Raw genomic sequence first — 15,863 nt, forward strand, 5'->3', positions numbered from 1 at the left:
CTATATAAATACCAGAATTCCTATAATATCCCTCCAATATTTTTTATGTGCAACTTGTTATGAGATTTGGGGTGCCATAGCATTTGGTTTAAAGTAACTGCCAGGATGTGGGCATGTTTTTTTTTAAGCATATCCCTTACCATTCCCATTGGTTCACTAACAGCTATGCTAATGCTGGCTGTGTGGTTCGGGGTAAGTAAATAAAGAAAACTAAACCATATTTGTTGGTCAATGTCTATCAAGATTTGAAATTAATTGAATAACTTATTGTCAATAAAATTAAGTCTGTTTCAAATGTTGGTGTACTGCACCTTTAAATGGTAGCTGTTTTTACCACATAAATATGACAAAATTAATATTTTCTTCATAGTTCTGAAAATGTATTGATACTATAATCAAATAATGGCAAATTAACTTGTCAGTACTAATGTGGACTGTACTTTGGGGAAAAAACTGCACGTTATATAAAATAAACGGTTATTATTTTGTTTTACAGAATATGCCAATTAACTGTAATTTTGCTAATATATAACAGTCTGTTTTGGTCACGTTTTATTTCAGATAACATTAATTACAGGATTATTGATCTTTAGATTAGAAATCAGTTGATATTTTGCTGTGATTGTTGCTTTTTCCAATAGTTTCTCATTGGGGTCAAAATTACCCCAGTTGGTTATCGATGAATCGGAAATATGTTCGTAGCTTAGAGGGTTAACAAATACATATTTTTGTGAAATAATAAAAATGAGTTTACTAAATCCAATCTATAATTGCATAAATATCCTAGTGCTAGCCAATGTCTGAATTTGTCGCAATATTTTTGTTGCCTGCATTCAGAAACTATTGGGAGTCCACGTTAACATTAGTAGGTATATATATCTTTCTATTTAGTTCGACAGAAATCATTAGATTATATTTGAATCAGAACGACTATACAGATTGTATGTCGTCAACAATGGTCTAAACTATATTTTATATTATAGCTATATTAAACTAATATTTGATATATCGACATTACGTTGTCTTGATTCTAGAATTGAAGAGATGATGGCTTTCACTCTGTTTTGTAGGCCTTCAATAGGTTTTTTATATAAGGCATAGCCTAATTGGCCTAGCGGGAAACGAAAGCATACAGCGAGACGTGAGAAGAAAAACACACACGCACGCACGCACTTACACACACACACACACACACACGCACACACGCACACGCACACACGAATGCTACGTGCAAGGGCATGCCTCAATGCGGTTCTTATTCCTGTAGGCCTAGACGTCATTACTTTAACTGGCTCAGCCAATGAGAGACAAATATGATACCTATAATCTATCCTTTTATCTTTAATAAAACATTTGAAATATTATTTTTTTTATAAACAAGAGATAGAAATAAAGCATAGACGGATTCATGGTCAGTTTAATCGAGGCTAAGGTTAAATGATTAAGAAACGGTGTTGTGTTCGGTCTACTGACCCGGAGCAGCTTAGTTGACAGGACTGCGCGTCATTAGAGAAACAAGCTCCACACATTAACATGGGAAAACCTAACAGACTTCCATCTACAGTCAGTGACAAGCTAACAGGGATTCACTGTTTCTTCATGTGAAATATGAAGACATCGTCTTCTGGAATAGACTTGATACTATGCAAGTAGCCTACGTAAATATATACTAACCTTACTTGGCATGTTAAGGTGAAACGTGATCATTTGTTCTTAATTGACCTGCCTGGTAAAATAAAGAATAAAGCAAAAATAAATAAATAAATAAATAAAAGGTGCTAATGAGACAAACACTTCAGTGACTTTAGTAGTATCCCATAGGCTTGATTGCTGCATTAGAAGGTTCCTGTTGTTCACCTAGCACTCCGATTGAAAAGGTTGAATGACACTTCGCTGTTATAGTATTGACTGCCCTCTTGTGGGGGTTATAAAGTTCGGTGGGCTATATTCTAGCCCCCCCGGTGAACGTTTAAAGCTTTTTTTCCCCTAGCTCTACACAGCTGACTCAAATAATCAACTCTTGACGATGAGTTGGTTATTTGAATCAGCTGTGTAGTGCTTAAGGCAATAACTAAAACGTTCATACCCACGTGGGTCCCCAGGACAGATTTTGAGGAAACCCTACTCTATGGAAGGTTCCACTCCTTTCCACAGGACGGAAGGAAAACGGATTCTTTGAGCTGTGAAGGCATTTCATGACGTAGGCTATGCTGCCATCCTGTGGATCTCAGAGGAACTGATCACCTATGAGAAGGGTCGTCAGATCAATAACATTCATCAGTACCATAGAATGTAGAACATAAATATTTGGACTTATGAAGATACTGTAGGACCATGAGATATCATTTTGAAGACAATGAGATGTGAGGAAAGAGGCATTTTTATTAGACAATTGAGAGGAAAGAGGCATTTTTAAATTCCCATTGCCGTCAAAAAATGTGATTTTCCTGTGTTTTATATACATTTCCACACCCTGCGCTTAGAATAATACTGTGAAACAGTGAACATGATGATAACGCCCTTTTAGAGTAAGAGCTGTTTGAAAAGACTGGCTGAAATTTCAGCCTGTTTTGGTGAGATGGAGTTTTGGCCTTCCACTGTAATAGAGCAATACCACAGAAAGTTCCAAACCTCTCTACCAGTATCAAATCACATTTGATTTGTCACATACACCGAATACTACAGGTGTAAACCTTACAGTGAAATGCTTACTTACAAGCCCTTAACCACAACACTGCAGTTTTAAGAAAAATACCTAAAAAGAGTCAATGTGGAGGCTATATACAGGGTATTACGGTACAGAGTCAATGTGCAGGCTATATACAGGGTATTACGGTACAGAGTCAATGTGGAGGCTATATACAGGGGGTACCGGTACAGAGTCAATGTGGAGGCTATATACAGGGTGTTACGGTATAGAGTCACTTTGGAGGCTATATACAGGGTATTACGGTACAGAGTCAATGTGCAGGCTATATACAGGGTATTACGGTACAGAGTCAATATGGAGGCTATATACAGGGTGTTACGGTACAAAGTCAGTGTGGAGGCTATATACAGGGTGTTACGGTACAAAGTCAGTGTGGAGGCTATATACAGGGTATTACGGTACAGAGTCAGTGTGGAGGCTATATACAGGGTATTACGGTACAGAGTCAATGTGGAGGCTATGTACAGGGTATTACGGTACAGAGTCAATGTGGAGGCTATATACAGGGTGTTACGGTTCAGAGTGTACTTGTACAGAGTCAATAGTGGGTGCACCAGTTAGTCGAGGTAATTCAGGTAATGTGTACATGTAGGTAGAGTTATTAAAGTGACTATGCATAGATAATAATAGAGAGTAGTAGCAGCTTAATTTGAGGGGGGAGGGGGGCAATGCAGTTGACCTGGGGTAGCCACTTGTTTAGAAGCTCAGGAGTCTTATGGCAGAAGCTGTTTAGAAGCCTCTTGGTCCTAGACTTGGCGTTCCGGTACTGCTTGCCATGCAGTAGCAGAGAGAACAGTCTATGTCTAGGGTGGCTGGGGTCTATGACAATTTTTATGGCCTTCCTCTGACACCGCCTGGTACTTCCTTAGATATCGTTCACCAGCTGTTGTTAACAAATATACATAGACCGCCACTCCTTGTCTTACCAGAGGCTGCTGTTCTATCCTGCTGATACAGTGTATAACCCGCCTGGTGTATGTCATTCATGTCGTCATTCAGCCACGACTCGGTGAAAGATAAGATATTACAGTTTTTAATGTCCTGTTGGTAGGATATACATGCTTTTAGTTCATCCACTTTATTATCCAGTGATTGTACGTTGGCCAATAGTACCGATGGCAAAGGCAGATTAGTCACTCGTCGCCGGATCCTTAGAAGGCACCCCGATCTCCTTCCGCCGTCTCTTGGTCCTGTGAGTGACAGGGATGTTGGCCTGTTCGGAGTCTGGAGTAAATCCCTCTCGTTCGACTTGTTAACGAAAAATGGCGAGTAATCGCTGTTCTGATGTCCAGAAGCTCTTTTTGGTTATAAGAGACGGTAACCGCAACATTATGTACAAAATAAGTTAAAACAATGTGAATTTAAAAAAAAAAAAACGGTTGGCCAGTAAAACAGCAGCCATTTTATTTCAATCTGATAATAGTTTTCAGTTTTCCTCTCTCCACTCAGACCACTCCCAGACAGTCCTAGCAACAAAATCTTGGTAGAGAAATTGCCCTTTGCTAAGAAGCTATTTTTGTTTCTTTTTTTTTAAAACCATTTTTATTGAAAACAATCACAGTAAGGTACTTAAAAGAAACCATGCCAAAACCATAGTCTTTACCCATCCAATCACATCCAAACAAATGAAAGGGAATTTAGGATACATTTTCACACCTCTAAAATCCTTACTTTCAAATCCTTTGAATTAGCCAAAAACATTGGCATCCACGGTCTAGTTATTTTTAATATTTTATTTGACCTTTATTTGACCAGGTTAGTCTCATTGAGATAAAAAAAAAACATTTATGTTGCAGGGTCCTGTGTCGGCCTATGTATTAGACAAAACATTACAATACATTTTGTTAGGCCTACAAAGAAAATGTTTTCGAAAACGTCCTTAAATAGTGTTTGGACATACAAGTTTTTTCGCTGGAGAAGCACCCATGCATGGATTGAGTAGGCGCTTATTTTAATTTGTATCTCAATTATCATGTCAAATTCACCTTCATTTTTTAATTAGCTTTAATATTGGTCTTAGGGCAGTATCAGTCAAAATGTTTATATTTTGGTAAATTAACATAATTTCAAAACGTTAATTTAAACGAACACTAATTGCCTCAAAATCTGTTGTTCATGATGCATACGCCTACTAAATAGAACGAAATCATCACTAGTTTGTCACTTGCAATCTTCAATTAGCTCCCGTCGCGCTGATTAATTTGAATAGAAGTTGTGAATGGCAGCAAACATAGCACTCTCTGGTGAAAGAGCCGTGCAGTATTCGGTAGCCAAAGCCCCGGTCCCAGGCAGTGTGGGACTCGCTCACACCTCCACTCATTAATAAACTAATTGACCGGTTCGTTTCACATTAGTTCGGTGTGTTCAGATAATCTATTCTACTTAAATTCCTGGATATTTTCACCCCGTGATAACGAAACGGGAGAAGTAGCACGGTCCTGTGTTTGTGCCACCTGCACGAGAAACAAGACGTGTGTACCGCCACCAGCTTCGTCACCACATCACCACCTCCCCTACATCCCCCGGACAAACAAACATCTCCCCGATCCAGGTGGGGCCTGAATACAGCAGGGTAATGGATATATATGCTTGATGTTTGTAATGCTGTAAAATCTTGAGCAGTTAAGAAGGGCAGTTCCCATTGGCTAAAATTACAAGTTTGCATGTACTTATCAATAGTATTATTTATTTATTATTGAGTGTTTTCTGAAAGTAAAAATGAAAATGTGGGCTATATTTATGTTTATATTTAAGTTTTTTATACTAAATACACTCTTACAAAACCTACATGTCCAGTGTAGCATCTAAAAACCTACTGTTGTAACCTCAGTGTAACTCCCCAGTAAGACTGACTCATACTATAGTCTGGCTCTGAGATAACAGAGTCAATAACTAGTCAACACTCTAACAAAATCGTTTTTTTGGGGGGGGGGGGGGGGAGGTTCTATCTAGAACCTTTTGCTTCCTTGGATGAGATGAAATAACTCTTTACTAAAATAAGGGATCTGCATAAAGTGCCTTCAGAAAGTATTCACACCCCTTGAATTATTCCACATTTTGTTCAATTATTGTATTTCAACATTTTAATACAAAATTAATAAAAAATGAAAAGCTTCAATGTCTTGGAGTCAATGAGTATTCATCTCCTTTGTTATGGCAAGCCTAAATAAGTTCAGGAGTAAAAATGTGCTTAACAAGTCTCATAATAAGTTGCATGGACTCTGTGTGCAATAATAGTGTTTAATTAACATTCTTTTTGAATGACTACCTCATCTCTGTACCCCCACACGTACAATTATCTGTAAGGTCCCTCAGTCCAACAGGGAATTTCCAACACAAATTCAACCACAAAGACCAGGGAGGTTTTCTAATGCCTCGTAAAGAAGGGAACCTATTGGTAAAAAAAAATATAAAAGTAGGGATTGAATATCCCTTGTAGCATGGTGAAAGTTATTAATTACACTTTGGATGGTGTATCAAAACACCCAGTCACTGCAAAGATACAGGCGTTCTTCCTAACTCAGTTGCCGGAGAGGAAGGAAACCACTCAGGTATTTGACCAAAAGGTGACTTTAAAACCCCTTATGGTCGAAGTCCTCGCAAAATCGAATTTGCATAATACACAAATCCCCATAAAAATCTGTCCGTTTAAGTTAGAGATACAGTATCTGTTTTTTTTTGTGCAAGTGTCTTGGGACTCGTCTGAAGTCGGTACAGCCGATCTAGCCAACTTCTGTCTGTAGCGTCTCAACAGTTTGGGCTACACACTAATACGACCCGTTTGTGTAAAGGTAAGACTCTCAGGAACACATTGTGTTCTGCTCCAGGACACCCACAGGCCTCACAAGACTCTTCTGAAGGTCCCTCGGTACCAGTTGAAACATTTATGGAAGTATATATGGAGGCTATTTAGTGCCAAAAATAAATGGTTAAATACAATACATGTAAAACTAAATGTACTAAAATAATGCTTCCTGGTCCTTCTTACATCTCTCAGATATAGGACAGACACTTTTGAACAAACTTCCTTTACATTTTTTGAGGGACACTATCTGTTATTCAATGTGTTTCTATTGGCTAATAGCAGTAAGGACTATCTGTTATTCAATGTGTTTCTATTGGCTAATAGCAGTAAGGACTGTCTGTTATTCAATGTGTTTCTATTGGCTAATAGCAGTAAGGACTATCTGTTATTCAATGTGTTTCTATGGGCTAATAGCAGTAAGGACTATCTGTTATTCACAGTGTTTCTATTGGCTAATAGCAGTAAGGACTATCTGTTATTCAATGTGTTTCTATTGGCTAATAGCAGTAAGGACTATCTGTTATTCACTGTGTTTCTATTGGCTAATAGCAGTAAGGACTATCTGTTATTCAATGTGTTTCTATTGGCTAATAGCAGTAAGGACTGTCTGTTATTCAATGTGTTTCTATTGGCTAATAGCAGTAAGGACTATCTGTTATTCAATGTGTTTCTATGGGCTAATAGCAGTAAGGACTATCTGTTATTCAATGTGTTTCTATTGGCTAATAGCAGTAAGGACTATCTGTTATTCAATGTGTTTCTATTGGCTAATAGCAGTAAGGACTATCTGTTATTCAATGTGTTTCTATTGGCTAATAGCAGTAAGGACTGTCTGTTATTCACAGTGTTTCTATTGGCTAATAGCAGTAATAATGTTTCATCAAATAATGTTTTTTGATACTTCAAGGGGTCTTAAAATTCTAAATCAAATAGTAAAATCGGCACAGGTCCAGATCTCCACTGGAGTTGCTTACCAAGAACACAGTGACTGTTCCTGAGTGGCCGAGTTACAGTTTTGACTTACCTGAAGATCTATGGCAAGACCTGACAATGGTTGTCTATCAATTATCAACAACCAATTTGACAGAGCTTGATGAATTTTGAAAATAATAATGGGCAAATGTTGCACAATCCAGGTGTGGAATGCTCTTAGAGACTCACCCAGAAAGACCACTTTGACATTAGAGAGTATTTTGTGTAGATCTTTGACAAAAATGTGGAAAGCTCTTAGAGACTTACCCAGAAAGACTCACAGCTCTTAGAGACTTACCCAGAAAGACTCACAGCTCTTAGAGACTTACCCAGAAAGACTCACAGCTCTTAGAGACTTACCCAGAAAGACCACTTTGACATTAGAGAGTATTTTGTGTAGATCTTTGACAAAAATGTGAAAAGCTCTTAGAGACTTACCCAGAAAGACTCACAGCTCTTAGAGACAGACTTACCTAGAAAGACTCACAGCTCTTAGAGACTTACCCAGAAAGACTCACAGCTCTTAGAGACTTACCTAGAAAGACTCACAGCTCTTAGAGACTTACCCAGAAAGACTCACAGCTCTTAGAGACTTACCCAGAAAGACTCACAGCTCTTAGAGACTTACCTAGAAAGATTCACAGCTCTTAGAGACTTACCTAGAAAGACTCACAGCTCTTAGAGACTTACCCAGAAAGACTCACAGCTCTTAGAGACTTACCCAGAAAGACTCACAGCTCTTAGAGACTTACCCAGAAAGACTCACAGCTCTTAGAGACTTACCCAGAAAGACCACTTTGACATTAGAGAGTATTTTGTGTAGATCTTTGACAAAAAAATGACACTTGTAGTGCTTTGGGAAAGTATTCAGACCCCTTGACATTTTCCACATTTTGTTACGTTACAGCCTTATTCTAAAATGTATTCAATTGTTTATTTTCCTCATTAATCTACAAACAATACCCCATATGACAAGCAAATATTATTATTTTGTTTTGCAAATGTGTATATATATATAAAAAAATATCACTTTACTCAGTAATTTGTTGAAGCACATTTGGCAGCGATTACAGTTTCCAGTCTTGGGTATGACTCTACAAGCTTGACACACCTGTATTTGGGGAGTTTCTCCCATTCTTCTCTGCAGATCCTCTCAATCTCTGTCAGGTTGGATGGGGAGCGTCGCTACACAGCTATTTTCAGGTCTCTCCAGAGATGTTTGATCAGGGTTCAAGTACGGGCTCTGGCGGGGCTTCTCAAGGACATTCAGAGACTTGTCCCAAAGCCCCTCCTGCATTGTCTTGGCTGTGTGCTTAGGGTCGTTGTCCTGTTGAAAGGTGAACCTTCGCCCCAGTCGGAGGTCCTGAGTGTTCTGGAGCAGGTTTTCATCAAGGATCTCTCTGTAGTTTGCTCTATTCATCTTTCCCTCGATCCTGACTAGTCTCCCAGTCCCTGCCGCTGAAAAACATCCCCACACTATGATGCTGCTTCACCGTAGGGATGGTGCCAGGTTTCCTTCAGACGTGACGCTTGGCATTCAGGCCAAAGAGTTCAATATTGGTTTCACCAGACCAGAGAATCTTGTTTCTCATGGTCTGAGAGTCCTTTAGGTGCCTTATGGTAAACTCCAAGCGGGCTGTAATGTGCCTTTTACTGAGGAGTGGCTTCCGTCTGGCCTCTCTACCATAAAGGCCTGAATGGTGGAGTGCTGCAGAGGGGATTGTCTTTCTGGAAGGTTCTCCCATCTCCACAGAGGAACTCTAGAGCTCTGTCAGAGTGACCATTGGGTTCTTGGTCACCTCCTTGACCAATGCCCTTCTCCCCTGATTGCTCAGTTTGGCCACAACATTTTTCATTTCCAATTTTTACTGGCATTCTGAAAAAAATATGTAATAATTGCAATTCCAGTAAACACAAATCTAAAAGTAAAAGAATGGAATTAAGAAACATATAAATATTAAGACGAGCGATGTCAGAGTGGCGTTGACTAAAATACAGTAGAATAGAATACAGTCTATACATATGAAATTAGTAAACCAGTATTTAAACATTTTTAAGTGACTAGTGCTCCATTTAAAGTGACCAGTGATCCTCTGTTGAATGCACGTGATGGCGGTGGGCTGACTGAGAGGAGACATGTATCAAGAATTTATAATAATATATATATATATATATATATATATTGGTGATTCAATATCCTTGTTAATTATGACCTGTTTTTCTCAGTCTGGCCGTAACTCAGAACCATCAGAGGCAGAGGATCTCTCTTTCGGCTGGCGCTGATAACAACTACATGCTAGTTGTTCATCTACATCATGATAATGACCTGTCAGCAAAGCATTTGGTCTTCATTCTGGCAGATTTCATGTGTTTCTCCTTTAAAAATCTTCTTATGAATCAGTCAGACAACAACCCCCCTGCTGTTCTATAGAGACGTCAGCCAGACAACAACCCCTAACCCTAACTTTCTAACCCTAACTGTCTAACACTAACCCTTACAGTCTAACCCTAACTGTCTAATCCATAAAATCTGTCCCAACCCTTAATTAATACCACAAGGTTAGACAGTAAGGGTTAGGGTTAGAAAGTTAGGGTCAGACAGTAAGGGTTAGGGTTAGACAGTAGGGGTTGGGGTTAGACAGTAGGGGTTAGACAGTAAGGGTTATTGTTAGACAGTAAGGGTTAGGGTTAGACAGTAAGGGTTAGGGTTAGAAAGTTAGGGTTAGACAGTAAGGGTTAGGGTTAGACAGTAAGGGTTAGTGTTAGATAGTAAGGGTTAGACAGTAAGGGTTAGTGTTAGACAGTAAGGGTTAAACAGTAAAGGTTAGACAGTAAGGGTTAGGATTAGAAAGTTAGGGTTAGACAGTAAGGGTTAGTGTTAGACAGTAAGTGGTAGGCAGTAAGGGTTAGGGTGAGACAGTTAGGGTGAGACAGTAAGGGTTAGGGTTAGACAGTAAGGGTAAGGGTTAGACAGTAAGGGTTAGAGTTAGGGTTAGACAGTAAGGATTATGGTTAGACAGTAAGGGTTTGGGTTAGATAGTAAGGGTTAGACAGTAAGGGTTAGTGTTAGACAGTAAGGGTTAGACAGTAAGGGTTAGGGTTAGACAGTAAGGGTTAGACAATAAGGGTTAGACAGTAAGGGTTAGAAGTAAGGGTTAGGGTTAGACAGTAAGGAATAGGGTTAGACAGTAAGGGTTAGGGTTAGACAGTAAGGGTTAGTGTTAGACAGTAAGGGTTAGGGTTAGACAGTAAGGGTTAGGGTTAGACAGTAAGAGTTAGGGTTAGACAGTTAGAGTTAGGGTTAGACAGTTAGAGTTAGGGTTAGACAGTAAGGGTTAGGGTTAGACAGTAAGTGTTCGGGTTAGACAGTAACAGTTAGGGTTAGACAGTAAGGGTTAGTGTTAGACAGTAAAGGTTAGGATTAGACAGTAAGGGTTAGACAGTAAGGGTTAGGGTTAGACAGTAAGTGTTAGACAGTAAGGGTTAGACATTAAGGGTTACGGTTAGACAGTAATGGTTACGGTTAGACAGTAAGGGTTAGACAGTAAGGATTAGGGTTATACAGTAAGGGTTAGACAGTAAGGGTTAGGGTTAGACAGTAAGGGTTACGGTTAGACAGTAAGGGTTAGTGTTAGATAGTAAGGGTTAGACAGTAAGGGTTAGTGTTAGACAGTAAGGGTTAAACAGTAAAGGTTAGACAGTAAGGGTTAGGATTAGAAAGTTAGGGTTAGACAGTAAGGGTTAGTGTTAGACAGTAAGTGGTAGGCAGTAAGGGTTAGGGTGAGACAGTAAGGGTTAGGGTTAGACAGTAAGGGTAAGGGTTAGACAGTAAGGGTTAGAGTTAGGGTTAGACAGTAAGGATTATGGTTAGACAGTAAGGGTTTGGGTTAGATAGTAAGGGTTAGACAGTAAGGGTTAGTGTTAGACAGTAAGGGTTAGACAGTAAGGGTTAGGGTTAGACAGTAAGGGTTAGACAATAAGGGTTAGACAGTAAGGGTTAGAAGTAAGGGTTAGGGTTAGACAGTAAGGAATAGGGTTAGACAGTAAGGGTTAGGGTTAGACAGTAAGGGTTAGTGTTAGACAGTAAGGGTTAGGGTTAGACAGTAAGGGTTAGGGTTAGACAGTAAGAGTTAGGGTTAGACAGTTAGAGTTAGGGTTAGACAGTTAGAGTTAGGGTTAGACAGTAAGGGTTAGGGTTAGACAGTAAGTGTTCGGGTTAGACAGTAACAGTTAGGGTTAGACAGTAAGGGTTAGTGTTAGACAGTAAAGGTTAGGATTAGACAGTAAGGGTTAGACAGTAAGGGTTAGGGTTAGACAGTAAGTGTTAGACAGTAAGGGTTAGACATTAAGGGTTACGGTTAGACAGTAATGGTTACGGTTAGACAGTAAGGGTTAGACAGTAAGGATTAGGGTTATACAGTAAGGGTTAGACAGTAAGGGTTAGGGTTAGACAGTAAGGGTTACGGTTAGACAGTAAGGGTTAGGGTTAGACGCTAAGGGTTAGACAGTAAGGGTTAGACAGTAAGTGTTATGGTTATACAGTAAGGGTTAGACAGTAAGGGTTAGACAGTAAGGGTTAAACAGTAAGGGTTGGACAGTAAGGGTTACGGTTATACAGTAAGGGTTAAACAGTAAGGGTTGGACAGTAAGGGTTACGGTTATACAGTAAGGGTTAAACAGTAAGGGTTGGACAGTAAGGGTTACGGTTATACAGTGAGGGTTGGACAGTTAGGGTTATACAGTAAGGGTTGGACAGTAAGGGTTAGACAGTAAGGGTTAGACAGTAAGGGTTATGGTTATACAGTAAGGGTTTGGACAGTAAGGGTTAGGGTTGGACAGTAAGGGTTGGACGGTAAGGTTTAGGGTTATACAGTAAGGGTTGGACGATAAGGGTTATATAGTAAGGGTTAGGGTTATACAGTAATGGTTAGACGGTTAGGGTTAGACCATAAGGGTTATGGTTATACAGTTAGGGTTGGACAGTAAGGGTTGAACAGTAAGGGTAGAACAGTAAGGGTCATACAGTAAGGGTTGGACAGTAAGGGTTGGCCAGTAAGGGTTGGACAGTAAGGGTTACGGTTATACAGTTAGGGTTGGACAGTAAGTGTTGGACAGTAAGGGTTGGACAGTTAGGGTTGGACAGTTAGGGTTGGACAGTTAGGGTTGGACAGTAAGGGTTATACAGTAAGGGTTACGGTTATACAGTAAGGGTTAGACAGTAAGGGTTAGACAGTAAGTGTTACGGTTATACAGTTAGGGTTGGACAGTAAGGGTTATACAGTTAGGGTTGGACAGTAAGGGTTGGACAGTAAGGGTTATACAGTTAGGGTTGGACAGTAAGGGTTGGACAGTAAGGGTTACGGTTATACAGTTAGAGTTGGACAGTAAGGGTTGGACAGTAAGGGTTGGACAGTAAGGGTTGGACAGTAAGGGTTGGACAGTTAGGGTTAGACTGTAAGGGTTACGGTTATACAGTTAGGGTTGGACAGTAAGGGTTATACAGTAAGGGTTGGACAGTTAGGGTTAGACAGTAAGGGTTATGGTTATACAGTAAGGGTTAGACAGTAAGGGTTAGACAGTAAGGGTTACGGTTATACAGTTAGGGTTGGACAGTAAGGGTTATTGTTATACAGTAAGGGTTTGGACAGTAAGGGTTAGGGTTGGACAGTAATGGTTGAACGTTAAAGGTTACGGTTATACAGTAAGGGTTATACAGTAAGGGGTTGGACAGTAAGGGTTGGACAGTAAGGGTTGGACGGTAAGGGTTACGGTCATACAGTAAGGGTTGGACAGTAAGGGTTGGACAGTAAGGGTTAGGGTTATACAGTAAGGGTTGGACAGTAAGGGTTGGACAGTAAGGGTTGGACAGTAAGGGTTAGACAGTAAGGGTTACGGTTATACAGTAAGGGTTATACAGTAAGGGGTTGGACAGTAAGGGTTAGGGTTATGAATTGCTATGCATTTCAAGAGTTTACGTTGTCTAGAGACATTGTTTCCTAAAATAGGAAAGACACTGATTTTATTTCATGAATGTCTCTGAAATTCCACCAAACCAAAAAATAGAAGTAATTCATTATTCTGCCAACTCAATTTTCCATATTCATCGGTTTATTCCGACATGATTCAAGATCAATTAATTAGACTCATTAAAGGTTTCTCTTTAAGTTTTCTTCAATTCGTTTTTTTAGTGAAATCATTATTTAAGATCTACTGATAAAGAAATGGACACACAAGTGGATATAGATTTAGAAAATATATTTATTGCATATGTCAATCAGAATATACAAACATTGATTTCATAAAAAGAGACTGTAAGTCTTAAAAGCAATAAACATGTTTTAAATAGAGCCTCATATCTATTAATTAAATATTTATACAGTAATGGGTAGTGATGTCCTCGTCCCCCAGTGGCATATAGGACTGTCTGGTTTAGTTCATGTTCTGTGGTCCAAGACCGGTCAGCAGTGGTCAGGGAGCCCATCTATATCCACATCTGATCCTGTGTCTGAGGACTCGATCTCCTCCTCCTCATCTCCCTCCTCCAGACCCTGAGAACCAGGACTCTTCACTGGGATTACGACCAGGCCCAGTTTAACCAGCTTGGCCTGCTGCTGCTCCAGACTCTGCTTGCGCCATTTAATGCGTCGATTCTGGAACCACACCTTGACCTGAGAACAACATTTATTTCGTTAAATGTTTTGTTGTTGATTTAAAAAATAAAAATAACAATTAAGTTGGAACTTTGCTTTGGTTCAAAGAAAGTTGGATTTGGAATCTGATTTGTACCTGAGCCTCAGTGAGCTGCAGACCCGACGCCAGAAGGAACCTCTCCGAGCCGACCATGTACTGCTGCCGGGCGAACTCCTTCTCCAGCCGATCCAACTGCTCGTTGGTGAAGCTGGTGCGTATCCGCTTGGATTTCCCTCCCTTGAGTTTGAATGAGTGGGACTTTGACAGACCTCTTTCTGTGAAAGGAGACAGACGGACAACACTTTAAAACCGTATCGTGTTTTTCTTTTAGGCGATTGTGTTTAGATTGCGTCATGGAATAGGCTAGAATGGCACGTTGGATTAACGCTTACCTTGTATACGAAAGGCCCCACGGCATGACGCGTGGTAAGAGAACGGCAGGCAACAATAGATTGAGTATCCGGGTTGTGTGTGACTGTGTACCGGCGTGTGCTGCATCTTGGGTGAGTAGAGGTACTGTGACAGCGCAGAGCTCATCTGGGTCTGGAAGGGAAGTAGTGGCGGTGCGGTTTGGTTTTTGCGACTCGTCCAGTCACTGTGCGTCTCCACCGGCTTGGCGAGCAGAGCATCGATGGTGAAGGACAGCCCGCTGGCAGGCTGGGTCGCCACTGCGCACTGGCTACCGGTGGGCTGTGCATAGAGCGATGCGTAATGGCGCATGGCGGAGTACCCGTACGCGTCCACTCTTGTTGGTCTGTTTGGAACTTGCATGATGTCAGTCTCGATGTTTAAGGAAAAAGCGAGGAAAATAAAATGATCTTAGGTCCAAGGTAGGTTGTGTCTCCTGGTGCCGCGAGGAGAGGAGTACTGCTCCCCACTGAAACACGTCCCTTTTATCCACTCCCCGGACCTTGAGGTGTCAACAGCCCCCCAGCGGGCCTTTGTCTTTCTAAGTAGTCAGATGAGAGGAAGGCGCATCCCGACAACCTATCCAATTCGTTGATGGATGGTACAAATACCCTAATAGAACAAGACTGTTGAGGCAGAAGCAGTTTGGGGGTGGGTAGGGGATCGCAAAGGGTTTAGTGGGATACAAATTATTTGCGTGGATCTGAACCCCGAATGTAATTACAGCGGAGAAGCCCTTGATGCCGACAGATGTTGCAAGCAGCAGAACAAATAGCTTCACCAATGGACTGGGACTTAAACAAGGAGTAACATTAAAATCACATTGTAGACAAGTCTACTGCTCAGTTAGATGCACAGCTAACAATGTCAGTAGTCTCAGAACTTAATTCAGGGATTCGTTTTGATTGAAGAAAATTGAGTTTTCCCTAAGAGTCCGGAGAAAATGATCCGTTTTATTTTGTAGGTGCGTTATATAGGTGTGTGATTCAAACGACCACGCGTCTTCAGGCTTGTATATACATTCTACTGAATAAAATAAAAGCCTACTAAAATAAAGAATGATGTATTTTTTTATTAATAGCCATTTTCTGTATGAAACTAAGTGTTGACTATCTAAGTAAACAAACTATTCACTCTTCCTCCTGAAACTCGTTATAATTATATGACGATAGGTCGTTGTCCAAAGTGTGTGTTTTTACACTTGTAGTGTCACCCGAAATGGAATAACGAGTAGGGGAATCGAACGAGGCGTCAGATTCAGCAGCTCGGGTGCGCAGA

At 40.4% G+C, this 15,863-nt stretch overlaps 1 protein-coding gene across 1 annotated transcript; it reads right to left on the reverse strand.

Moving 5' to 3' along the window:
• Positions 1-13,945: 13,945 nt before the first annotated feature.
• Positions 13,946-14,948, reverse strand: LOC110504268 (homeobox protein not2-like). Its single transcript, XM_021583075.2, has 3 exons — positions 14,570-14,948; positions 14,274-14,452; positions 13,946-14,155 (listed from the first exon to the last, which is right to left on the reverse strand). The coding sequence occupies exons 1-3, from the start codon at positions 14,946-14,948 to the stop codon at positions 13,946-13,948; spliced, it is 768 nt and encodes a 255-aa protein (XP_021438750.2).
• Positions 14,949-15,863: the final 915 nt, after the last annotated feature.

This window comes from Oncorhynchus mykiss, chromosome 25 (assembly GCF_013265735.2).
Source record: "Oncorhynchus mykiss isolate Arlee chromosome 25, USDA_OmykA_1.1, whole genome shotgun sequence".
In the NCBI taxonomy this organism is placed as follows: domain Eukaryota; kingdom Metazoa; phylum Chordata; class Actinopteri; order Salmoniformes; family Salmonidae; genus Oncorhynchus; species Oncorhynchus mykiss.